The 25,214-nt window shown below is 48.1% G+C and overlaps 1 protein-coding gene across 2 annotated transcripts in view; it reads right to left on the bottom strand.

Moving 5' to 3' along the window:
- Positions 1 to 25,214, bottom strand: part of Mboat2 (membrane bound glycerophospholipid O-acyltransferase 2) — a 136,450-nt gene that overhangs the window by 19,196 nt on the left and 92,040 nt on the right. The window contains exons 4-6 of one of the 2 annotated variants that reach the window (XM_076559046.1): positions 21,637 to 21,732; positions 10,412 to 10,467; positions 5,169 to 5,223 (exon numbers count right to left, since the gene is read on the bottom strand). In XM_076559046.1, the coding sequence (XP_076415161.1) occupies positions 5,169 to 5,223; positions 10,412 to 10,467; positions 21,637 to 21,732 (207 nt within the window). The remainder of the gene's footprint in view (positions 1 to 5,168; positions 5,224 to 10,411; positions 10,468 to 21,636; positions 21,733 to 25,214) is intronic. The other variant, XM_076559047.1, reaches the window with a different exon arrangement.

Genomic DNA, 25,214 nt, shown 5'->3' with positions numbered 1-25,214 from the left:
CGGCTATTTAGGAGACGAGAACATAATGTCAAGCAGACAAGACTCTCAACCTTAGGACCTTATTATTCTTGGGTGGGGAGAGGACTGAGAAAAACAACACACACATTACGAAGAAAGCAGGGCAGGGCAGAAGGCCGGAGTTTAGATGGGTGGTTAGAGCTGAGGAGGGGTGGCTGGGTGGGCGGCGCACGCACGCACACACGCACGCACGCACACACCTATCAAACTAGCCCTTGGGTGCGGTGGGCAAGTTTGAGGTCAATATGACCTACAAAAAGAAACCTTTTTGGCCCACATCAGAACAAGATGAAGAATAGGTAAACTGAGGCAACAGTATGGAGCTCCGGGCTCTTTCAGAGCTGTGGTTGGAAGTTACACTGGAAAGCACCAGGAGTTTTGTTGTTGTTGTTGTTATTGTTGTTGTTGTTGTTGTTTTTAAATCAGGGGAGGGGTTGAAAAACAAAAACAATACTATAACAATTAAAAGCCTACTCAAAGGATCTCTGGAGACAGCGGGTAAAAGTACTTGCTGCGTAAAGCAAGGTCAAGTCTGGAGCACTCACACTGGAAGCTGGGCCTGGCCCCAGGCGCCGATGACACCTGTGTGCGGTGAGAAACAGAAGCCAGACGCTGCACAGGCAGCTCAGGGCAGGGACTCAAAAGCAAACGTTCCAGAAACGTCCTTGGGTCTCCGGCCAGGAACGCTGGCAGGAAAGCGCCGGCTCCTCATCTCCTCAGAAGCCAAGAGCCCTGCCTGGAGCTGTACACCAGGGTGGGGACCAGAATGCTGGACCAGACAATAATGGCCCCTCTGGTCAGCACTGGAGCAGAGCTCTCAGCTTCTCTAGGGAAATGGGTTATCCGCTCCCCAGTGTGAGCCCCTCTCCCAAATGATTTTAGGGTTACCTCCTTCGAGGGGTAATGACACAGTAAGAGTAAAGGTCCACAAAGGGAAAACTGGTTCCTTCTGGTCAAGACTGTGAAATCTCTGGCCTGGGCAGAGACCTAATATGGGAAGCTACCAAAAAACATCCAGGAGTTACGCAGTCAGGTAGTCAGTCACCCCAACAAGGCACCATGCAAGGCAGACAGGCTCACCTTACACCACCCTAAAGAGACGGGCAGAATGATTATCCCTTTAATTAGGTGCCATACTTCCCCTTCCCAGAATCCCCATCCCTGGCCACTGTGAGAGTCTATTGCATCTATCCAGCTTTGTGACAAAAGTTCAACTTTTCCTTTCCCCTTCTCTTTCAGAGGCTGGCCAGAACCTGAGTACAGTGCCTCTTCCTGGAGTTCCCCTCCCCACCATGCCCACTTAACTCAAAGGGCATTGCTCCCCACACCCCAGCTGCCAAGGCTGACTGCTGCCTGCCCTGCCCGTTCTCTTTAAACTCTAACGAAATAACACTTGGAATAAACTCGGGCTTTGCTTGCCTTTCAAATTCTCCTTTAAGAAGTGAGAAAATGAACTCATTCCTGCACCCCAGACAGTATTATGTGTGGGGGCAGGAAGGATGGAAGAGGACCCTAGCTGCTTCCTGGCCAGCCGGAATATCCAAGACGGCAAGCTTCAGGTACAATGAGTGACCCTGTCTCAAAAACAAGGTGGAGCTGGGTGGTGGCGCACGCCTTTACTCCCAGCACTCGGGAGGCAGAGGCAGGCAGACCCCTGAGTTCGAGGCCAGCCTGGGCTACAGAGCAAGTTCCCAGACACACGGGGGCTACACAGAGAAACCCTGTCTTGAAAATCAAACACACACACACACACACACACACACAGAGAGAGAGAGAGAGAGAGAGAGAGAGAGAGAGAGAGAGAGAGAGAGAGGACTGCTGGACCCAACCTAGAAAGTCTGCTACAGAGAGCAGGAAAAGAATCAAGTGCACTCTGGCAAGCAGCCTCCTAGACCTCTAGAGGGCCAGGTTGGCACAGAGGTGTGTGGAGAACTGGACTGGAGATGACTGAAAGTTCACTGGACTTGCTAGTGGAATGGACCTGCAGTAAGAAAATGAAATCTGCTTATGTTCCCCATCAGCCCCCAATATGAAATGATGCTACCAGCCAGCCAGTGGCAGGGTTGGAGAAACACATGACGGGGTGGACAGAAATCGGGGGCTGTGTTCTGAGAAGACCTATTGCTATCCAAGTGAGGACACTGAGGCTGGAGGGGAGGGGGAGGGCTGAGCAGGAATGCGCAGCTCCATGCGGAAGCACCTGGGGAAAGCTGGGAAGTCCAGGTCTGAGTTCTGGGGTACAGCCACGGTCGGCCAGACGGGAGAGCGGCACAGGGTTGAGCAGGCGGGCAGAGAGGAAGAAAAGCAAGGGAATGTGGCGTCCAGGAATCCAGTGAGGCGCTGTCGGCTGGACCAGTGATGCCGCTGTGGCTGATCGCCATGCCAACAAGGCTGAGGGCAACCAAGGAAGAAAGGAAACAGATCTGATCACAGGGGGCAGAGGAGAAAAGAGGAAGTAGAGATCAGAGGTGGAGCCACTGTGGAGAAGAAGGATGATGATGGGAGGGTCGTGGATAGAAGGAAATGTGTGACAATATAATCCTCTTCCTGAAAAGCTGGCGATGACCCCACCAAGAGGAAGAAACAAAATGAACCTGATTAAGGTCAGAAGTGAGAAGCCAGCAGCCTTACATGGAATTATGGGCAGTTAAAACGCAGAACTAGGTCGGGCGTTGGTGGCGCACGCCTTTAATCCCAGCACTCGGGAGGCAGAGGCAGGCGGATCTCTGTGAGTTCGAGGCCAGCCTGGGCTACCAAGTGAGCTCCAGGAAAGGCGCAAAGCTACACAGAGAAACCCTGTCTCGAAAAACCAAAAAAAAAAAAAAAAAAAAAAAAAAAAAACGCAGAACTAGAAAAGGAAGTATTTTGTTACAGATTCAGGGACTCTGGTGGGTTTTATGACTCTAGAATGACACAGAGTGAGGAACCCTGGGCACGGCTGTCCTCTGCAGTGACTGCAGGCAGCTTTTTCTCTCATCTTATGAGGTTGCCCTGGTGACATCCTGGTCTAGAGTTTACCTGGGCTGTTCTGGGGGTCAGGATGCTGCTGTAGATATCGCTCTGTATAAATAAAATGGCAAAAAGTACAGGCAGGACAAACAAACAAACAAAAAAATTCTAAACACAATAAGGCTGAGTCAAGAGACGCCGCCAGCCGCTGCCATGACAAACAACATGTAAAGATACCGCAAGCCACAAGCCATGTGACAATTTATAGATTAACAAAAATGGGTTGATTTAAGATATAAAAACAGCCGGGCGGTGGTGGCGCACGCCTTTAATCCCAGCACTCGGGAGGCAGAGGCAGGCGGATCTCTGTGAGTTCGAGGCCAGCCTGGGCTACCAAGTGAGTTCCAGGAAAGGCGCAAAGCTACACAGAGAAACCCTGTCTCAAAAAACCAAAAAAAAAAAAAAAAAAAAAAAAAAAAGATATAAAAACAGTTAACAAAAAGCCTGCCACGGCCACACAGTTTATAAAAAATATAAAAGTCTATGTGTTTATTTTATAAATGGGCTGCGGGACTGCCGGGGCTTGGCGGGAGCTGGCAAGAGACTCTCCAGCTACAGGATGCACTCAAGCCTGTCAGGTTACACACAGTAACCCATGTGCTGAGTGGGTGGAAACGGGAAAGACGTCTTAATAAAGAACTTACCATTACTGAAGAAAACAGAAAAGAAATTCAACTTTCCATCATAAGTACAGGCGAGAGAGTGTTGGAACTCTGGGGAAGGGAGAATCTAAAATCTTTTCAGAGAGAGAACTAAGGAAATGTAATTGCTTTGCTGTCAATAGGAAGGACCATGAATTTTTTTTTTAAGGATTTAATGTATGAGTGTTTTACCCACATGCATGTGTGTGTAGATGTGTGTGCCTGGTGCCCGAATAAGCCAGAAGAGGGTGTCAGAGCCCCTGGATCCATGTGGGTGCTGGGAACCAACCTGGTCCTCTGCAAGAGCAGCAACCGATGAGCCACTGCTCTGGCCCCGAGGACCACGACTTTAAAAATAGAGCAAAACATTCAAAATGAATCCAGCTAACAAGAGTGAGTGTCTTTCTACTTGGCCTCCTCCTACCATTCAGCAGGAGGAGAGCTGAAGTTAACTGAGACCAGCCATTTGCTAGGCGCATGCCTGAGAGGAACCGGGGAATCAGAGCCCATGTCTGTATATGACGGTGTCTTGGGTAGTTCAAGGCCAAGGAAAAGTCAAGAACCAATCCGATTATTTGTCAGGTAAGTGTATTCAATGGCTGTGCACTGCTGTATGAAGACTGGCCATTCAGGAGATGGGGAACCCCAAAGAAGATGTGCAGATGTTTTAAAGGGGGTAAAAGGGTGAACTCTGGTACACATCTGTCCACCACCATGAACGTCATCCCCTTCTTCTAGGTCAGTGGTTCTCAACCTTCCTGACACTGTGGCCCTTAGATACAGTTCCTCATGTTGTGCTGACCCCCAACCATAAAATTATTTTCATTGCTACTTCACAGCTGTAATTTTGCTACTGGTATGAATTGTAATGCAAATATCTGGTATGCAGGATGCATTTTCATGATTACAAATCGACCCAAAGGGGTTGCAACCCACAGGTTGAGGACCGCTGTTCTAGCAGCCATGCATTCGTTAATTCTGTATTTAGAAACAGGCTACTTCAAAAGGAATTGGTTTCTTTAAAGGTAAAAGGAGTATAATTCCTCTTTAATTGTGTTAGATTGAAAAAGACTTGGCCAGAAAACCAAGCCACTCCTTAGACCACTCTTCAGAAGCAGAGCAAAGGAAGACAATGACCGAATGAACCCCTCAAATAATAACATCTGTGTGGCACCGTGCGCTGGGTTAAGATGCTGGCCCAGTCACGGCTGTCAAGTGGCCGTCCTGTGAGTGGCGGTTACTGTTACCAGCAGAGCCAATACAACTGCAGACAAACCATCTGTCCTTGAGAGCCTCCCAGAGATGACACTCGGTGGGCCTCATGTGGCTCACAGGAGGCACACGCGGTACAGAGGCCCAGGCAACAGACTTAGGGGGACCCCGGAGAGACTGCAGCCTAGCCCAGCACAACGTGGTGGCCGGCAGCAGTGCATAGGGAAGAAGGCCGCCCTCCGTGAGCCGGTGAAACACACAAACCACGGCAGATACAGAGACACATACCTCACAGCTAATCCCCTCTGCGAGGGAGTCAGTTCTTCATCCTTCCGAAACATCCCTGAGAACCAGAAAGAGACACACTTGTGAGTTACGTTTTCTCTTTAGAATGGCGCTTGCCTTAGGTGAAATTCATGCTAGACTCCATGTTTCAGCCCAATGACTGCCTCTTTCTTTCTCATATTGACACAGATTAAATAACACCTGAATCATCATGTGCTCCAACCCACTCTGGCCTGTATACACTTAATGCGTACAGGGAAATGAAAGTAACTAGTTACCAGTCTGAAGGAAATTATTATCCAACTAGAAAAATCTCTCAAATAATACATTTTAACTTACAGATCTGTTATCCTTTAACAGAAAGTGCTATGACTTTTCAAAAAGAGGCATTAACACTTCTTAAGGATTTCAATGACTAAGCCTCAGTGCCATGGACTAGCAGCTCACCCCAGAGCAGTGATGGTGCTCTGGTTCTCACACAATTACGTGAATAAAAACAGGAGTATATGCATCGTCTTTACTCACCAATAGGAGGCTATTGCTACAGCTAAGCATCAACATACAGATCCTCATGCTTTAAAAAAATAAATAAATGAGCCGGGCAGTGGTGGTGCACGCCTTTAATCCCAGCACTCAGGAGGCAGAGCCAGGCGGATCTCTGTGAGTTCGAGGCCAGCCTGGGCTACCAAGTGAGTTCCGGGAAAAGGCGCAAAGCTACACAGAGAAACCCTGTCTCGAAAAACCAAAATAAATAAATAAATAAATAAAAATAAAAATAAATAAATGAATGAATGAATAAACACTAGATCCAACTTAAAGACCAATAACTAAATAACTAAAACTAAACAACAAGAAAAGAAAAACTAGATGCAATTTAAAGACCAAAGGGAGACTGAATTAAGAAGCAAACAATACACTAGGAAAGTGTTTGTAGGACAGAAAACAAAACATAACACTGCCCAAAGACATGGAACTGAAGCCATTAAAAGACAGTGAGATAAACCGAGACAAAACCCAAGGGAAACAAGGAACAAAGAAACACAGACGAGCAATTAACATACAAACTGTTAACTTCATGATTAATTGTCCGGGAGGCCAAAGCAGAATGATGTCAAGTTCAAGGTCAGCCTGGACGGCATCAACAAAGAACACAAGTACCGAGACCTTTAAAAGAACAAGCTGGCACTTCCATACAGAAGTTTTAAAGGCGCTCACTTACACCGCACGATCTCGGTGATAACACACACACATTTGAATGGATGATACATGTACGTAAGACAAAGATGAGAGAATGACAACCACCTTGAGACACTCTGAGAAACTTAGCAGAGGAGACAGACCCCTGCTGTGAGGCCCTCAGTCTAGTGAGGAGAGGGGCTATGAAGGACCCCATGATGGTTCTGTAAACCCACAGAGCAAAGACTCGAGGAACGTTTCCCTCCTCTCCTCCTAGACCCCCGAGTCTAAGGGAGTGATCAAGAACACCATCTGAAATTATGACCAGGACCATCACCACCTCATGCATAATGACAAAAAAACAACACATATATTCAATAGTTAGGGAAGGGAGTGTAACTGCCTATCTAGCTTGGCAACAGTGGGGAAGGAAAACCGGGCTGGAGAGGTAACCGGGCAGTTACCAGCACCGGCTGCCCTTGGCTCACGGAGGCTCACAACTGTCTGTAACTCCAGTCCCTGGGGTTCTGGTGCCCTCTTCTGGTCGCCACGGTCACAGTACGCATGTGATACGCACGTGATACAGACACAAGCAGGCCAAACACTCATACACATACAAATTTAAGTCAACAAATCTATTTTTAAGAAGAAGAAAAAGAAAACCAGGCCTACGACAAAGACAGAGGTCAAGTGACTGAAAAGGGGCTCTGACTCTCAGGGGAGCTTGGCCAGAGGCGATGCCTCACCTTCTCCTCAGAGTTATTTATAGTTTCAAGTTTCCTTCAAGGGCCCTGTATCTACTTTTGGGGATTACAAGGAGAAAACAAAGCCAAACCCACAAACCCACTTAAAAGGAGAACACGGAAGGAAGCTTAGAGGATTCCTGCAGCTTTCAACTGCTCTGTTCCCCACAGTAGACGGACCAACCCTTTCCAAAGGAAAGGAGATGAGGACCAGTTCTCTCTCTCTCTCTCTCTCTCTCTCTCTCTCTCTCTCTCTCTCTCTCTCTCTCTCTCTCTCTCTCTCTCTCTCTCTGTTTTTCAAGACAAGGTTTCTCTGTGTATTTTTGGAGCCTGTCCTGGAACTCACTCTGTAGCCCAGGCTGGCCTCGAACTCACAGAGATCCACCTGCCTCTGCCTCCTGAGTGCTGGGATTAAAGGTGTGCACCACCACTGCCCGGCTTTTTTGTTGTGTTTTCTTCAGTATTTCTTTGTGTGAGAAATGCTCCATTATGCATGACAGGCCACAGTTCAATGTCAGCATCCTCTTCTGCTGCTCTCCATGGTATTTTTTTTTTTTGAGCAGGGCTCTCTAAGGGAACCTACATACTATTCTGGGTGGACTGACCACCCAGCCAGGCCCCCAGGATCCTCCTGTCTCCAGCCCTACCAACACTGGTGTCACAGGTGAGGTGTATGCTGCCATGCCGAGCTTTTGGTGGATTCCGGGGATTTGAACTCAGGTCCCCATGCTCTGACTCAGTGAGCCACCTCCCCGGCCCCTTGTGCAGCATTTTTAAGTGTTGGGTGTCGTGTGGGGCGTCTGTTCCAGTGTATCCTGCTATGTTGACCTAGGCGGCGATCACGGTTTTAAACTGCAATCCAACTAAGGAAAATAAACTATCACTTAAAAGAAATCATCTTTATGGAATAATTTTGTCTATGTACACAAGCCCAGCCTCCCTCCTCAGTTCAAAACTTTGGGTACTCAGAAATAGACTATCTTTAAAAAAATTAAATTAAGGAATCATGCTTTAAGCTAGAAGACTAGCACTAAGACAAAATTGATACAGTTCAGCCTAAGGTAGAAGACTCTCGTATTCCCTTATCAAGTACAAGCACCCAGCTAGGCAGCAGCAACCAACCAACTTATCCAACAAAACAACCCCTCCCCCGCCCACCAGGGAACGTATCAGACGCCATGACCCACACACTGCCAGGCTGTGCCATTCTGGCCTCGGTAGGCTCTTGCGCATGACGTCAGCAGAGGAGGAGGCTGCATTCGGTAAGAAGAGCGTAATGTCTCAACACCCTGACTAGAAGATATCCGAGATAAAACATCTGCATCCCGAAGCTGCTGGTGTGAACACTGCCACTGTAGCTAAAAACCAGCCATGGGAGAGGTCGAGACCCACTGCCCGGAGTTCACACGGTCCGCTACCACGGCTGCCCTCAGTGGGGCCTGCCTGCAAGCTTGACCCATGGCTGCTGCCCGGAGCTTGGCCGGGACATAGTTCCTACACTGAGACAAGTGTTCCTTAGGCTGGGACTGTTTGTGCCAACATGGTTTATTCTCAACATCCGCTTTCGCATCAGGAATTTCCAACTGTGACACCTGCTAGGCACTGGTGTCTCCTGGCTCGGGCCCTGGCAAGCACCCTGGGACCCAAGTCTAATGGACTTCCTGGCAGAAGACTCATCACAGATGTTCCCATACTTGCAGCTGGGGATCCAGTGCTGCCTGTGATGCCTCTGTGTGTATGTGGGGGGGGGGGGGTGGCACTCTGAGACGCTTGCTCCTGGCTTCTTCTGGACCTCGCCCCAAGCGTTTCTGTCATTCACTGTTTAGAATCTTCATGAAAACAAATCTTAGGCAGGGACACACTGCATGCTGACACTAAGCGAGGCATGAGCTTAGAGCTCTCAATACAGACAACGCTGTCCTCCCTTGTGAGAGCCCCTGGGGAAGCAGGAGGCTGGGAAGAGCGGGCCGCAGCCCTCGAGCAGAAGGTGGAGGGTAGCTGCTCTGCAGGGGGATGTCTGGTAGGATGGAATGCTTCGATTCACAGAAGGAGTCCCACGCAAAGCTAACAAACAAGGCAAGGCTAGTCAAAACCTGCTTGCGAGATCCATTTCAAAGACCAGATCACAAACAAAATAGGGCCCTGCAGAACTTTCGGTTCTGAGTTGAAGCTATCTTGCCAGCGGGGGGGCGGGGGGGGGGGGGCGGGCATCTAGACCTACAGACAGAAGGACATGCCTGACCCATGATGTTCCTGGATTCTCATTCCAGAGCCCCAGGCGGGACCTGTACTGTGACATGTGGGTCTCAGCACCTAAAGAAACGGGGTGCTCTGATCTACAGCATCCACGACATGTGCTTCATGACTGAGGAGCCAGGGTCTGAGAATGTCTGCCCACATCACTGTTCAGAATCCAAGAGCTCCAAGACGCGGCCATGAACTGCAGCGCACCACCCGATGAGGGAGGGTCTGACCATGAACGTGGAAATGAGAACACCAAAGCAGAAGCAGGAGATGGGGAGTGTGGGGCTCCTCAGGCCACCCCAGGCCTCACCCTAACATGTCACCGCCTCTAGAAGCACGTGGCCAGCAGGAGGGGCTCTGCTCCTGAGGGGGCAGAAAAGAGAGCCGTGGCTGAACACATGGGGGATTAAACTCGGACCCGTGACCGTGAGGGGGAAATCTGTTCCTTCTGGCCGTGCCCCCAGAAAATGAAGCCGGTAGCTGTACTTGTCAGCAGCAGAAGGGAAGAGAAGGGAAACTCTTCCCTGCCCCCGGCCCCAGAACCATCAAGGCTGCGTCCTGCCCACATGCGGGGACTGGGTACAGGATTAGGGGGACTCACATGCAGGGACACACAGAGTTGTCCCCCTACCCCTGAGCAACCCAAGCCAACACCCCAAGGAGTCTTGATTGCTGGCATTTCCTATATCCACTTACTAAACATGTAAAATAGGTACATATGTCTACTAAAAGTCTATGAAAACATGTGTGTGTATGTATGGGTGTAAACACAAAGGGACAGGGTTGGAGAAACATACAAATTTCAATATAAATGTAAGACAAATAAAATTAGGGATAAAACTTGTCTTAGACCAAAGGTCCTTTGTATGGGTCATATGACTATATTTGCTTTTTATCACTGAACTGAATTAAAAATCAAGAGAAAACGTGGGGCTGGGGGTGACGTACATCTTAATAACCTTAAACAAAGCTAGCTGTCTCTCCCTTCCTTCCTTCCCTTTCAGAGTTAGGGCTATATCTCAAACCAAAGATTACTCGAATAGGTTCTTTTCTGGGGTGAGGAATTAACTTCCAGATTCTTACCGTCATGAATCTCGAAAGCCAGACTAGTGATCTTCTGCGTAATGATCATCATTGGGCTGTGACGAGACAAAAGTAGATATTTTAAACGGAGGATGTCACAACAACATGCACAACGCAGGACACAGGCTCGACTCTGCTCACACGACAACAAATCCCTCGAGTGTCTACCCTATCCAAAACTCACGGGGGATTTCTAAGAGCTAGCAACTCAGGGGCTTCCTGTCTTCAGAACGTGCAGGAGAGAAGAAATCCAGGCGTTCTTTCTCCGTGACTTGAAAAACGAAGTAAAAAGAGGGACCTGCGCCTAAAACTAACCTTCTGTGAGCCAGCTCCCTACGACCAGGGCCTGTGGTCAGAAGTGCAAGGGCACCGGACGCGGCCAGGGTGTGACTAAGCGCCTCCCGCAGCAGCATCTCCTAGGCCTGTGGCCCAAGGGTGAACATCAAAGAGAACAGAGAGGATGCCTGAGGAAGGGGGGACGAGGAAAATTAAAGGAGCTAGGGTGAGAAGTGTAAGAGGGTGGAGCCAAGAAGAAAAGGGCAGACCGCCATCTCCATGCTGAAAGCAGGGCATGCTGGTGCCAGCCGCCCAGAACCCAGAAGCCTGGCGTCTGCTAAGTCAAGAGAAACTGTTTTGCACATATTACAAGAACTAGCAGCGTTTCCCCTACTCTTGTGAGAATTCTAACTGATCGGCTAACTTGTAGCAGAAAATCCAATCAGTCAAACAAGAAAACTGTACTGCGTTACACCCACCCCTGAGTTACACCCCACTCTGCTTGTGTTACACCCCACCCTTGTGTTACACCCCACCCTGCTTGTGTTATACCCCACCCCTGCGTTACACCCCACCCTCACAGCATCGGCTTTCAGATGGTCATTTAACTTCCTAAAACTTCAACAAAATCCCAAGTTACACTTGCCAACAGGCAGAGAGTGTGTGCTCTGCACGCTGGGGGAGCTAGGAATCTCACGGCATCGTCCTCTCAAAGCCTCCCCAAAAGGGACCACACGCAATCACCCTCGCTGGGCGCCCAGGGCCAGCCCTGGTCATGAGCGGCAGAGGCTCAGGCTCCACGCAGCGAGGTTCACACTGCTCACAGCGGAGGCGCTGCCTACAACGTGTACACACGGGGCACAAGGGTTTGCTTCCTACATCTCACTCTGGATTCAGGGTCCCAACTGTGCCCTTGAGAGTTCAAGCTCCGAGGGGCAAGGTCAGATGAGGGCTGCTCTCTAACTCCCTGTGCGTGAGAGCGAAGGACTTCTCTTGGCTCCCTTAAAAACCAATGCTTACGGTTACCTAGGAAATCACTGCTCAGCCGGCTGATTTAATCCCCCAGGTTGCCCTGCACACAGGCCGCCTGTCACTTCTGCCTTCAAGTCCTTGAGGATTATACAAATGGCCTGAGATTTCCATCTCCTTGTGGGGAGACTCTTTGTTCTCTTCCTGCCTGATGCTCTTTCTGAGCCTCATGGGACCACATCCTGGTCTGGGAGGCTGAACGGTGCTCAGGTGCACACCTGACTCCAAGGGTTACACAAAGAAGGGAAGAAGGTGGGGGGCAGATCCCAGGACCAAATGCTGCCCACCCCTCCCGCATTCGAGCTGTTCTTTCTGGTATCACTCTGCAAAGACAGCTTTGCTGCCCCTCCCAAGCCTCAGCCACTTTGCCCAAAAGACCTAACGGACAACACATATTAAACATCTCCCCTCTGGTCATTCACAGGCAGGATGGTTGAGCATCCCCCACACCACTTCCTGCTGCTTTTCTCTCAAACAATGATAAAACCATCCCTGAGGGTCCCTCTGAGACTGTTTCTAAATTATTTTATTAAGAAGACAAAGACTCCAAAAGAGGGCACCCCAACTTCCCCCCACCACTGGTGACCATCGACCCCATGTGTGGTAGTCCACTGCCTCCGGCTCACCCTGCTCCCAGGAGCACAGCGAACCTAAGACCACAACAGAAGGAACAGTACAGACTGCAGGGGAGTCTGTTGTGAATGAAGACTAAAAAGAGGATTGCAAGAAATTTCAGAAAGGACGAATGGATCAAAGAGGGTTAAGGAATCTGGAGAGGGGCAGAGGTCGACAAACTCAACACAGAGCAGAAGGGCAGCTGGGAGACAAGAGGCGTGATGGGAGCGGGTAGGGAGATGACAAGAAATGCGTCAAAACCCTCGTAGGGCAGAGCCGGCTGTACAGAGCAAGAGCCATTAGAGAAACCAAGGCAAGCCCTCCGAGAGCAGATACAGTGTTTCCCTCAACAGCACACATTTTTTAAGCATCGTTTCAGAGCAGCTGGTGTGACTCACAAGGTGTTTCCACTGCGCCTTTGTTGACATTTTTTAACTGTTGATTTTGTAGCAAAGGGCGCTTCCCAATACCTAATCCCTCCCCATGTCCAAGAAGCTGACTTAGCCTGCCAGGCCGGGTAAAGACCCTCCTGTCTATCCTACAGCAGACAGGAGAGCAGCCTGAGGACACCAACGGAGGGGTCGGGGCCTAGATGGGACCTCCACCATCTTCTATGTGACAAACCACTGTGTTGGTGTGAGACTGAAAAACGTAAGGAAACAGACTGGCACTACTCAAGGAAATACGTAATCGATGGGACAATTTTGACTACACAGAGACTCCTCTGAACTAAGGGACTATTTTTTTTTTAAAGATTTATTTATTTTTAGCTTATATGTATGAGCATGTATGTATGTATATCGCATGTATCTCCATGTACGTATGTATACTACATGCATGCAGTGCCCAGAAGGGGGCGTACGATCCCTGGAACTGGACTTACAGATGCTACCATGTGGATGCTAGGAACTGAACCTGGGTCCTCTACAAGTCAGCAAGTGCTCTTAGCCTCAGAGCTATCTCTCCAGCCCTTGAACTAAGGCAAAATAAAAACCACCTTTCTGATATAAAAATAATGATAAATTTTAAGTACGCATTCTCTACAAAGAATGAGAACAGAATAATTTGGTTTTATCCTAAAGTAATCCTCAACTGTAGTTGACGCTACTGGAGAAGAGAGGTTTAAAATAAACAAGCACTTTTCAGCTCGGCTCATTATCTCAGAAATGGCTACGATGAACTCAAATGATGCTTGTCTATTAATGCCCCAGTAACTATAAGCACCCACTTGCTACCAGGACATGTTACCTAACAACAGAGGCAATTTGTTATGTCCCTGTACTCAGATCACCTTTCCACCAACAAATGCTCTTTATCCACAAGACCATGGAGACCACCCAGACCCCGCCTGCCCCACACCAAATGCACGTGGGATGGGAGCCCAGTGAAGGCCACGTTTGGAGTCAGTACTGATTGACTTGTTCTCTCACTGGGAAAGACAGCACTTAATGAGCATCTACAAAGCACCAAGCTTTGCTCTAGGTCCAAGCTTTGACCCCACTGGAGACACAATACATCCTTGCTGTCACAGAACTGACTGGAGGGAGATGAACAGATCGACAATGTGCCAAGAGCCACACAAGAAAACGGAGGTGGGAGACACAAACGAGAACAAGCAACCCAAGGTGACACATTACGGTGACACGTGAATAGAGATACAACCACACGATGGCCCAGGGTCAGGACATTCCAGGAGGAGAGACGGACAAGGTCACAGCCTGGAGACAGACGCGTGACCGGCCTTGGAGAGCGGTGTGAGGACAGGACAGGACAGAAGGCAGACTTCTTCAAGGGGCTGTGGCTGTGATCGAAGAGACAGGAAAGGACTAGAGGGCTTGGGGTCAGGGGCTGGCCTGGCTTTCGGGGGAACACTTGACGCTGAGCAGGCTGAGCAGAGACTGTGGGGTGCAGATGTGGGGACACAGGTGAGGAGGGCAGGAGAGAGGGTGGCTCAGAGGGGCCAGCACAGGCAGACTAGAGCGAATCCCGTGTGTCTTCTAAAGCCAGCGGGGCTTTGACAATTTGTGTATTTGAGGCGGGGTTTGAGGTCTCTGATGCCACCAAGGTTTCTGACAAGGGTGACTAACTGGAGAGACAGGGCTGCCTGGAAAGGGACACAGGAGCAACGAGTGAGAGAACCAGGAGTCCATGTTGAGGGGGTTTTATGCAAGATGCTGGCTGGACAATGGGGAGGGACATGGGGAACAAGGCAGCTGGATACATGGATCAAAACTCACAAACTGGGCCAGTAAGATGGCTTAGTGAGGAAAGGCGCCTGCCACTAAGCCTAAGTACGTGAGTTCAATCCCCGGGTCCCACATGGAAGGAGGGGAGAACTGATCCTGCACTCTGCACTCTTCTACATGGGCATGCACATGTACACACACGCAGACACACACACACAAACAACATGCAATGAAAAAAATCTGAACTCCTATATCACGGCTGCCGTGACCACCGTGGAAGGGGAATTACGTAATATTTCTCAAAGCGGTTACACTGACTGCCACGTGGGGAGGACAGTGACACTGGGTGGGTGGAGTGACATCGCACCATCACCAACACTTGACACAGCACACCGCAGAAAACAGGACCTCTCACAGACGCACGCGGTCACGCAGCTTCACCTACAGAAGCACTGGGACCGCTTCAAGCAGGAGGTGTGGAAAGGACACAAAAGCCCAATGGGAAGTGCTGATTCTGAAGATGCTTCCTGCCAGGACCAAGAGATACACAACTGTGCACACACAGTGCTCACTGACACACACGTGCATGTGCATGCACACACACACACACACACACACACACACCATTTACCTCCCACGGTTCCCATTATCTACCATCAACCATCGTCTAAACTCTGGAAACACTCCCATGTTTTACATTTTACGCCGCTGTGAGTAGCGTGAAGACATCTCGTGGATCCCACTCTGTCCCAGCGCGATCACAAATCACTCTTTCTCCTGCCCACACTGCTGCGTGCTCTGTCACCCTCTCCAGAAGCCACCCCAGCCATCAGAGCAAATGTCACAGCAGCAGAGCGCTTGTGCTCAGCTACGCCCAAGGGACCCTGGTTCTTTGTGGGTTTGCAATCTCAGCGTGGCTACGTGTGTAGAAAAACTGTACAAGCAGGATTACTACTGCCTGTGGTCTGTGGCATCCCCGTGGCAGGGGACAAGATAAAGGGCAGTTACGACAGCTACGTGAAGGAGCGATACTTGGAGACATGTACAGAGACGACAGAAACATCAGACAGAGAGCCGAGGGGGGAGTGGCCCCCATCATTTCATCTGGGGTTTGGACAAGCAGATATGGTTGAAAGGGTGTTCCAAGCAAAGAGGAATGGGGGGGGGGGCTGAAGAAGCTGCAGGGGAGACTGGACTGGCCACTGGCCGGAGCAGCCTGGGCCGGGTCTGCAGACCCGAGTTAAGCAGGTCTTTCTGACATGTGCTACCAGGCTGCCCTGGGAATCGACTCTATCAGCAGCAGAGCTCAGGCCGGGCAGGGAGCAGGGAACGGAGTCCCCACAGCTCCAGCCTACTGACTCCCGTGGTGACATGAACCAGCCTCAGCAGCAAGACGGGATGCTTCCCGGAGTCAAATGTAGGTCAAGGGCCGGGAGACATGCCCACAGGAAGAACCACCAGAACTGGAAGGTGCAAAGTCCCCGGTGGCTGGATATTTCATATCACCCTATTTACACAGAGTTGCCGGGCACTGTGTGAGGAGGATTATGCAGAACAGCCAGCGGCCTTTGTGACTCATTTCGCAGAACACAAAAACCTGTCTAAAATTAGACTCTGGACTCGAATAAGGCTTCTCAAGATGGAGAGACAAACACGATAATCACACCTGAGGCTTTCAGGCCACGTCTGTTTCTGCCTCTGCTTTAAGAACCTACGAAAGCTGCCACCAAATGCAGCACACATGTGGCCGAGCAGTCCTCTGCCGAGGGGACACAGACCAGCTGGTCCACGGAGCAGCTGGTACGACATGCCTAGATGTGAGACACAGCCTTGACTCGAATGGAGATCATTCGACAGGAAACCCTTCCGTGTTCGTTTTGTGGGGGACACACCGAGCGATCCCTTTGGCAACACAGATCCAATTCTGGTGAGAACAGTGTTCTCGCTCCCTGCAACTTATTTACTCACAAGTGGCAGGGCTTTCCCCTCCACATCACAAGTGCCTGATCGAATCTTGAAGAAATGAGCCAAGATGTCCCCACTGAGTTACGACCCCCACCCCCCACCCCCGCCATAGCTACTCTGCACGCTGCTGTTTATTTATTTATTTATTTAGGGTGAAGGACACGTGCATCACATTAGAGGGCAACCCCCAGGAGCTACCACGGGGGACCCGAGAATCAAACTCAGGTGGTCAGGCTTGGCGGCAAGCACCTTTATCCGCCGGGCCTCACTGGTCCGTCGTACTCTCATTTCTGGTCTCTGTCCGATTCCTTGGTTTGCCTCCTTGCTGCATGTGCCGGTAGCCACTGCTCTTGAGCGTTTATTCCTTTGGCTGTGTTTCACTGGGAGTTGGTTTTTTAAGGTCTCACTGTATGCTAGCTGGCCTGAAATCCATTGTGTAAGACCATGTTGGCCTCAAACCCGTGACCATCCTCCTGCCTCTGTCTCCTAGGTCACTGGGATTACAAGCTTGGTCCAGTGCGCTCAGCTTCTCAAGGCTAATGACTGCATTCAGGCGACAGCTTAACTTGAGAAGAATTACTGGATCTGACTATCTGTAATGCACATAGTAAAAAAGGCCTTTTAGACATGTGAAAATAGCTTAGGATCTCCACTACACCCAAGACTGCACCCGATAACCAGAACCTAGTGGCATCACTTATCCAAGACAACCAGGCACATGACTAGCCTCCATGACGCCCACTGGACAGTCTACAACCAGAGACCAAGAACAGTGCTCTCTGCTCTGCATATTTGGAGACACCATCTTGACCTGCCCTGTGGCTGGCGAGTCTCCCCCAGGATCCTGACCCTTAAACTGGAGACTACCATGAGAGACAGGACCTGACCTTCAGCTAAGATACGCCACAGGTGAGCAGCTTGGCTTAGAGCTGTAGTTAGGCACTTAGAGTGTGATGACCCTCGGCCTGATAAAACACACCTTTTGTTATATCGACTATAAAATGTAACTGGACTTATACCAGCTGCACGCCTCTACCTTCTTGCTCTCCACACTACCTACACACAAGCAGGCTGTTCCTCAAGTTCGTACCCCTGAATGAAGTTTTACAGCTGTCTTCACAGGGCACAGTCCTTTTCTTCTCAGACACATTCCTGGATGTTTCACAGTTGCCCTGGAAACAGGATCTTTTTTTTTCCTATTATATTTTTAAGTTATTTCTGATAGGAATACTAATCATTTTATGCTTTTCTTGTATCACATTTCTAAAGGTGAGGTGAGACCTCACAACTTCAGTGGCTTTCTAACTTCCTGCAACTAGAAACTTCTAGTGAAAGGACAGTCTTATCTAAAGAAATCTGGAACCTAACGTTTTATGGGGACAGACAGACAGACACACAGACATACACACACACACACTTTCTCTCTCTCATACCCCCTCCCTTCCCCTCTCTCTTCCCTCCTCCCCTCCCCCTTCCTCCATCTCTATCCATCTCAGTCTTTCCATGCCTCAAGCAAGTAAAGTAAATCCGTCTCATCCGAGAGATTTCACAGATTCCTCAGCAAGGCTGGGGCCTCCCTTCTTGCACTCTCTCCAGACACCAGCACTTGGAAGAGCAAGGACACTTGTCCTAATCGGCTTCACAGGATGGACTTCTCTGCCCCTTGCTGTGCGGAATATCCCTTTACACTGTGTGAGGATAACTCACTGTGATTGGCTTAATAAAAAGCTGAATGGTCAATAGCTAGGCAGGATTTTTGAGGCAGAGAGAACTCTGGGAAGAAGAAGGTAGAGTCGCCAGAAGAAGCCAGACAGACACGGACCGAGTTGGACACACAAAATGGGACAGAGGTAAAAACCACGTGGTAGAGAGTAGATCAATAAGAATATGGGCTAATCTAAGTTGTTAGAGCTAGTTAGGAACAAGCCTAAGCCACTGGCTGAGCTTACATAATTAATGAGTCTCTGTGTCATTTTTTTGTGGCTGGAGGCCCAAAGAAAAATGCGTTTGCAGATTGCTGCCCCACACCGGAGGATCCTCACCTCCTGAGTGAGGAGCAAAGGCCTACAGCCGGCTCTTTTCTCTTATGGCCACTTTAAAAGAGCAAGATCTTTGTCTGAGATGTACCAGGGCAGCTTGCTTCAGTGCGCTCAATAAATGCTTCCTCCCAATGGCTAAAAATAGGATTGTTATAAACAGGTAGTCTATCTTTAAAATGCTACATTGTTTTTTTTCTTCTCCAATAAACATTTAAAATTATATCAAAATATTTAAACTATAAATTTCAACAAAATACTGCTCAAGTCACATCATAAATAACTTTGAAAAAATCATTAAGCTCTTAATGGTTAAGCTCTTAATAAACTGTTCTCTGGTCTGTGGGCCTGTGTAATAGTTTGTGCTAATAGAATATAAGCAGGCATGAGCTCTCTCTGATCTGCATCATTACTCCCCGCCTCCAACCAAATCAGAAGGTTCCAGAGACCCTCCAGGAGGAGAGGCCAGAAGAAAAGGGCCTCCTTCCCTAAGAGCCCGTGGAGCAGAGGCTACCTCCTCAGTGGAACAAACCTTGACCTTAATCCGCTGTTTTGACCATGCGCTGTTATGCTTTATCAGCTGTTTTGACCATGCGCTGTGTAGCTAGCAGAGAAAGATGTTGTGTAGGGGGCTGGAGAGCAGTAAGGGTTTGGAGTAGCAGGTGAGGGAGATAAAAGACAATGGCTGAGACCAAACGGAAGGAGGAGGGCTGCGAGGGTCCCCCAGATGTGGAGTGGTGCCAACCTGCAAAGCTATGCAGTTTGTTTACGCTAAAGTGCTGGTGTTTAAAAACAAAAATCAAGAAACTCTATATGGCGTGAATATAAACATATACCAGAGAAACCCAGAGCAGGTGTGAGCAGAGCAAGACTGGAGGACCCAGGGTTCCCACTGCTTCACACCCCTGGGGCCTGCAGACAGAACCTGGGTCCTGGAGCTCATTACCTCAGGGTGAAAAGTCACTGTGTCACATGGTTAGCTTTCAGGGGCTATTCTTAGCAGGGGTCTGTGGTGATATTGCGTTCCCCAAAATATTGTGTACCTTAATAAACTTATCTGGGGTCAGAGAACAGAAAAGCTACTAGTTAGGCAGTGATAGCACACGCCTTTAATCCTAGCATTCCAGAGGCAGAAATCCATCTGGGATCTCTGTGAGTTCAAGGCCACATTGGAAACAGCCTGCCATGATGACACACGCCTTTAATCCCAGGAAGTGATGGCAGAAAGCAGAAAGGTATATAAGGCGTGAGGACCAGAAACTAGAAGCTTTTGGCTGGTTAAGCATTCAGGCTTTTGAGCAGTAATTCAGCTGAGACCCATTCCGGATGAGGACTCAGAGGCCTCCAGTCTGAGGAGACAAGATCAACTGAGGATCCGGCGAGATGAGATAGCTATGGTTTGTTCTGTCTCTCTGACTTTCCAGTATTCACCCCAATAACTGGCCTCGGGTTTGATTTTATTAATAAGAACTTTGAAGATTCATGCTACAGGGGTCTGCTTCCTAGAGATGCTGATAGTTTCACAGCTAGTTCCCAACTTCATCCCATCAGGATGACATGTGACCTGGGCCACCTGAGCCAATTAGGTACTGATTCCGCCCAGCAACTTTTCTTTAAGAACATCTGCTGTTTAAAGATGGGTGGCTGGGGGGTTGAGGATTTAGCTCAGCGGCAGAGCGTTGCCTAGCAAGCAGCACAAGGCCCTGGGTAGGGTCCTGAGCTCCGGGGTGGGGGGGTGGGGGGATGGGTAGCTGGTCTGTTCTCTACCCTTGGATTTCAGGTTTGGATTTCAATTCCATTTGACTCACTTCTTAATCTGATCCAGTATCTACCTATCTACATACCTATCTATCTATCTATCTATCTATCTATTATCTATCTATCAATCTATTATCTATCTATCAATTATCTATTTTTCTTTCTTTTTTAAGTATATGTCATGTTTTGGCTTGGTTTTGTTCGTTATTTCAGGACACAACTTGCTTTCATCCAAGCCTATTTTTAAAATCTATATAATAAAATCCACTTTACTCTCATTAAGGAAGAAAAAGATACTTTATCCTCTAAAATTCTCCTTTTACTGGTGATTTTTCTCAAATAATTTGGCCAATTTCTTTTTCTTTTTCTTTTTCTTTTTTTTTTTTTTTTTTTTTTTTTTGGTTTTTTGAGACAGGGTTTCTCTGTGTAGCTTTGTGCCTTTTCCTGGAACTCACCTGGTAGCCCAGGCTGGCCTCGAACTCACAGAGATCCACCTGGCTCTGCTTCCCGAGTGCTGGGATTAAAGGCGTCCGCCGCCGCCACCACCGCCCGGCAATTTGGCCAATTTCTATTGTTAATTTTTTCTCCAGAGATGATTTTTTTTCTAACTTGCTTATCTTTAAATTGGGTGTTTTATTCATTTTGAAATCACCCAGAGGTGAAAGACTGAAAAAAAGACACGCCCTTCTTGGACAATGGAGAAAGCTGAGCGGCAGTGATGTAAAGTATGAAGTCTTCTGCTGCCCCCCCCCCCAGGGCCCCACATGGCAGGACATGTTTCTTTACAAAGACATGAATTGGTTAGCTCAGGGGGCTGGTACTGCACTCATCTCCTAACACTCCTTCCGGTCTCTTTACAGGATAAGGAGACCTGTTGGTGCCAAGGAGGAATACAATCCCCTCTGGAGAAACAAAAGCCAGAAGTGATTTCCACTACTATGTGCAGGGAGGGAGAAAAGGAGGGAGGGAGGGAGGGAGGGAGGAGGGAGGGAGGGAGAAAAGGAGGGAGGGGGAGGGGAGAGGGGGAGGGAGGGAGGGAGGGAGGGAGAAGAAGGCGGCTAAGTAGCAAGAAAAAAGCTTGGAAGGGGCTGACTTTCAACACTTACAAATGCTTGCAGAAATTCCTATTAGAATTAGAAACTACTTTGAATACCAAAAATGCCACGTTAAGAGCCCAACTGCTCTATGTTTAGCAAGTTTATACAAGGCAGTTTGGAAGCACAGGTATCTCTGTGACATGTACGGGATGACATGTGTCCATAGCTCTCCACCACAAGTGCGAAATGAAACTACAGTCTGTACTTTTAACCGCTATGTTAGAATAGATAAAAGAGGTCACTGAATCAAATTTTAATCTTACCCTGAAAAATCAGCGGAATATTGTCCATAATCAAAGATATAGACTCTAGTAATCTGACACACTGTGAGGTATCCCAAAGCAAACAGAAAACAACATCTGCAAAACAAGAATAAGCCGGGTTAGTGGAGGTGTTCATTCTGTCAAAGGGCACATTGTAAAGAAACTCGCTAACTCGTACGGCTCAACAATGAGATGGTATTAAATCTACCCTACAAATAACTCCTCTAACAGATTACGGGAGCTCTCTCCTGATAGGTGGTGAATGGTCGATGGAACCGACCATGGCTGCTCTTCAATTGCATTCTGAACGACGGCCGCGTGTAAAATTACATGTGATGGCCCTGAGCAGAAGCATTTGACAGACGGCTTTTCCCACTGATCAGTTCCTGCTTCCATAGACATGACACAATTCTTACAGATTTCCCCCCTCTTCATCTGCGTGTGCATGCTTCTGCATGTGTGTGGACACTAGCTCATGGAGACCCAAGGTCAGTGCTGGGAATCATCTTTGATCATCCTCTCACTTTATTCACTGAAGTACAGTCCCTCAATCAAATCCAGACCTCAGCAGCACGGCTTGGTCTTCAGACCCCTGCCTTCTGAGACTAAAACTGCAGGCAAGCAACCACCATGCCCACACACATATATGAGTTCTGGGGAGTTTGACCTCTGGCCACATGCTTTCCAGTAACTTAACTTGATTTTTAAAACGTGCCCTCAGTAGCCTAAAATCATAACCTTCAGAGAGGATCAGGGGGTGCTCACCCGTAACCAGCTAGTGACTTTCACAAACTCAAGGTGCTTAGGATGGTATTACTACTAAACATAGTATGGAAAATGAGTTTACGTATCAGTGTAAAGAGAACAGAAGAAACCCCAAAACATATCCTAGAGAACGTGACATCACACAGGACAAAGGCTGCAGTTCAAATTCTCGGGGAACAGATGTATCACTAGCCAGCAAGGAAAGTGGGGGAGAGGAAGCTAGGCCTTCCCCATGTGAAAACCTTTCTAGATGGATTCAACAGTCAAACATGAAACCATAACAAGTGGGAATTATAGCTCTCAAACTGGAGGGTTTTCTAAACACTCAATACAGAAGCAATCCAAGGGGGGAAAAAAAAAACTATTTGGATAAACTAAATCTTAAGCTTCTCACATATGTGATTCAGCGGGCTTTTATGAATGAGTTCTTTAAAGCTATAAAAAAAGAAAATCTGGGGAAAAGAAGAAAAAAACTGGGTGAGTGATGCACACCTTAATGCCAGCACTCAGAAGCAGAGGCGGGAAGGTCTCTGTGAGTTCAAGTCCAGGCTGGTCTACAGAGCAAGTTCTGGGACAGCCAGGTTTAAATAGAGAGACTTTGTCTCGAAGGAAGGAAGGAAGGGAAGGAGGGAGGGAGGGAGGGGGGGAGGGAGGAAGGGAGGAAGGAAGGAAGGAAGGAAGAATAGCATGCTAACGCCAGCATTTATTTAATATGTGATAATTTCAATCAATGTTAATTTATTTCATAAATTCAAGTAGGAATCTATATAGAAGGGCTAGCAGTATTAATCATCACAATGCTGAGTCAAAAATATACATGGGCATTTGCTAAAACTTAAGCCAGACCTGGTGGCAGTACTTGGCTGAAACATGAAGACTTCAGCTTCATAGGCCTGCCTCATACTACAGAGTAAACTCAACGCCAGCCTGGGCAATTTGATAAGACCCTGTTGCAAAATAAAAAGTAAAAAGAGTGTCAGGGACACACCCACCTCAGTGGTAGAGAACTAGCCGATTAGCATGCATGAGGTCCTGGGCTCAGTATGCCTCAGTACAGGAGGAAAAAGTAATTCAATAAAGTAAAAAAAAAAAAAGACTCAGTAATAGTAAATTCCAGTCTTGTTCAATTAATTTCTAAGTTTAGCATTGTGATCTCAATCATAATCCTAACAATGGCTTTGGTGGAAGCTAACTGGCTGATCTTCAAGGGCTTCTAGCTAACTAAATAAACATGTGACAGGCGGCCCCGCCCCATCCTAATACATAAAAGGATAGGCCATGAAGATTTAAAACGTAGCATTGTTCCAAAAATAGATCAAAAGACTACCCAAACAAGAGACAGTTTAGAAAGACTTACTGTACAGTTGGAAAGTTCGTGTAGGATAACCCTGGCATATTAAACCAGTGGAGAGATGAGGGAGGCTAAGTGAGCTGAAGCAAGAGCCCTCTCCTGAGATGGCCCCCAGAGCACACGAGACACAGGGCACACCATCAGTCAAAATATGAAAAGGTGTAAGTGTGAAAAACTAATGTGCAGAGTCATACCGTAAGACGACAGAGAACATCTAGACTGGAGACAATCACATCAGCACAACACTCACAAACGCCTCGGAGATGTTCCCCCACACACACATCAGACAGTTTCGCACAGCAAACTACGGAGTATTACGTGATCATGGAACAGAAATCGCTTAGTATTTATGCTAAGTTAATGTCCCTAACAGAACTCCCAGGCAATAAGAGAGAGATGAAGAATTGAAGTGGAAAATAGAAAAGAATGCTAATGAGCAACTTATATAAGAAAAATGTAACCACCACCTCATTCAGAAAAATAAATGAGATTCGGTCAAGCCGTTGTCGGAGACAACTCGGAAACTCACAGGAGGATGGAGACTGTGTGTTCGACACAGACCGGCCGAGTTTTAAAGTGGGTAATGCTTGGGTGGAGCAGAGGACTCAGCTCTCATACTTTCACTCTTTAGCATCTGTTTGTCTGTCTATGTCTGTCCACTGCATGGGGGGGTGGGGTGGCGCATGCCACTGTGGACACTATGGGTTTTATCCCCATTCCCAGTTTCTTCCTTTGTAACCAAACCCAGGGCTTTCCTGTGTGCGGCTGAGCATTCGGCCAACTGAGCTACACTGTAGCCAAAGGAACGGGTTTTGTTTTTAAAGACTTTTAAGCATGTAATTTTGCAGCACAGGTGACCATATATCAAGTATGTGTTGTTATATTAAGAATATAAAGAATATCCGTTACATATTCTTTGAACTGACAATTCCACTTTCTTATGTCACCTAAAACATTAAGGACAACATTGTGGGATATCTACTGAAAAGGTCTGCTGCTGTGGGATGTTCTGTATGGCAAATGTGTTGCTCTGATTGGTTAGTAAATAAAACACTGATTGGCCAGTAGTCAGGCAGGAGGAAGTATAGGTGGGACAAGGAGGAGAAGAATTCTGGGAAGTGGAAGGCTGAGTCAGAGACACTGCCAGCCGCTGCCATGACAAGCACCATGTGAAGACTCGGGTAAGCCACAAGTCACGTGGCAAGGTATAGATTTATGGAAATGGATTAATTTAAGCTATAAGAACAGTTAGCAAGAAGCCTGCCACGGCCATACAGTTTGTAAGCAATCTAAGTCTCTGTGTTTACTTGGTTGGGTGTGAGCGGCTGTGGGACTGGCGGGTGACAGAGATTCGTCCTGACTGTGGGCCAGGCAGGAAAACTCCAGCTACAGTCTGCAGTATAATGGTGGAAATACTACACAGCAACACAACACTGCAATTCCACCCAACTCCACGTGCAGA

Source organism: Peromyscus maniculatus, chromosome 22, assembly GCF_049852395.1.
Source record: "Peromyscus maniculatus bairdii isolate BWxNUB_F1_BW_parent chromosome 22, HU_Pman_BW_mat_3.1, whole genome shotgun sequence".
Classification (NCBI taxonomy): domain Eukaryota; kingdom Metazoa; phylum Chordata; class Mammalia; order Rodentia; family Cricetidae; genus Peromyscus; species Peromyscus maniculatus.
This window is presented reverse-complemented; position numbering and strand designations above follow the sequence as displayed.